Source organism: Penaeus monodon, chromosome 29, assembly GCF_015228065.2.
Source record: "Penaeus monodon isolate SGIC_2016 chromosome 29, NSTDA_Pmon_1, whole genome shotgun sequence".
NCBI classification, from domain to species: Eukaryota; Metazoa; Arthropoda; class Malacostraca; order Decapoda; family Penaeidae; genus Penaeus; species Penaeus monodon.
The window spans coordinates 1,101,308-1,103,232 of record NC_051414.1 but is presented as its reverse complement, the minus strand read 5'-3'; the positions used below and the strand labels follow the sequence as shown (position 1 = coordinate 1,103,232).

The 1,925-nt window shown below is 33.0% G+C and overlaps 1 protein-coding gene across 4 annotated transcripts in view; it reads left to right on the top strand.

The window, feature by feature from the left end:
- The window catches only part of LOC119591878 (protein phosphatase 1 regulatory subunit 7-like), an 8,414-nt gene extending 7,973 nt beyond the window's left edge, over positions 1-441 (top strand). For all 4 annotated transcript variants that reach the window (XM_037940616.1, XM_037940618.1, XM_037940619.1 and 1 more), the window contains one exon: positions 164-441. In XM_037940616.1, the coding sequence (XP_037796544.1) occupies positions 164-167 (4 nt within the window). In that variant the 3' untranslated portion in view covers positions 168-441. The remainder of the gene's footprint in view (positions 1-163) is intronic.
- Positions 442-1,925: the final 1,484 nt, after the last annotated feature.

Here is a 1,925-nt window from a genome sequence, read left to right as displayed (position 1 = left end):
TTTTCAATAGAAGCTGTTATTATGGAAAGAGAGTTGTTTATATGAATGTTTATCTTATTACTTTATTTCGACATGTTCATCAAGAGCAGCAAAATTATTGAATTCTGCACCACTTGCATATTTGTTTCATTTATAAAATGTATTCTCTTTTCCTTCTTTTCAGATAAGTTTGTGATTTTAAGAGCAACGCTCTGTCAAGATCTTCCTTCAGTCTCTGAAACTGCCAAATTGTCAAACTTCATATTGGTACACATGTGTTGTGTTAGTTTTGTGGTGCACATAATGTCATGCAGCTATTTTCTCTGGTGTCATGTGTGACGAGACCCATAAACGTCAAAGCTTTTTTATCTCATTTGAACAACCACTTTGAAAAAAAAATTGAGAACAAAAAGCAATGTAAAGCACAGCATTCTTGTAATTTGATCAATCCCCCCCCCCCCCCCACAAAAAAACAAACAAACAGAAGAAGGTGATTAAAATGCGAAAAGCTATCACCTTTTTCCCAAAAATGGAGAAAGAGCCTGTGACATCCATCCAACTGTAAGGAAGCCGTGTTTCACTTCTCATGAGATACATTGAAGTGTTGGAATGTTGAGTTCTATTTATTATACTCCTAATTTTTCGTTTTCCTTCTTTTTTTTCTGTAAAGGACAGGAATTTGAATTAAGGAAAAGGGAGATTAAAATGGTTGGGAATGCTGTATCTTGTGATTTTTGAAATGGGCTGTTCTAATAGGCTAATTTGTTATGTAGATTAAATCGTGCATGTTCTATTTGATTGTGCTACTACTAGGTGAGTCAGACGAATTTCAGACATACAAGTTTTTGCTTTTGCAGTGTAAGTGAATAGTCAGTATAAGGCTGCTATGTATTGTCTAATTCGGCATAAGCACTGTTTATGGAACAACCTCTCTCAAGAGCAAAACCAACTTTGCTTCATTTACCTTCTGTTTATGTCTTTATAGTGTTCAGGGTTCTTACAAGTTGAACTTAATGACTAGTTCCATGGACAGTGAACTTGTGTCTGGAAAGGCAATTTACTGTGTGCTACAATAATGATTATTGTTTTTATTCTTTTGTTCTTTGTACCTAAAATCCCGGTGTTAATGCTGTAGAGGAGTGCAAAAGCACTTACTTAATGGATCTCATTAGAAATTTTGCCATTTTGTGTCTAGAGGACTAGGGTTAATGAGGGGACTGTAAGTAGTAGATTATGAGAATTTCAAACCACTGCATTTTTATGTTTCAACACGTAAGCACACAAACACACCAATAAGGCTTTGCAGTATGACTTAAGGTTTTAGTAGGTTGTAAGCGATTTGATTATCGTAACTTATATCCTGCACTCGTCAACAAATCTTTGATAAAAAAACAAAACAAAAAGTTAAGCTAAGGTCAACATTTGTGAATTTTTGTTTTTGTAATGTTAAAACATTTTTGCAATCCATTGTCACATTGATGTTTATATATGCTTAATGTCAGGGGTCTCTGCAGCTATGTTAGGAAATGATTTATAGATTAATAATGTGGAATTTCAAGTTCGAGAAAATTGAACATTGAAGCATGAATTGTGCAAAGAGTTGGAAAAAAAAAACCTGTAGGATATGTGATGTTTTCACAAAGAAAGAATTGTGAGAAAATTGTTAAACACTTACTCACCAGAAAAGTTAATATGGTCGATGACTTTATATTTTTCTTCAAGAGTTGCTTAAAAACATTGATTGGAGACAGCTTATAACCATAAAATATTTAAAACAGTTTTGTTAAGATGTTTTCATTGTGCATCTACTTGGTCAGAAGGTTGCATGCTGTTCTGATATTTTCTTGAAATTCTGGAGAGCTTAAAAATAGGGATGGATTTAAAAATATCAAAAACTTTTTAAAAATAATGCATGAAGAGATTGTTTATATATATATATGGAAGTC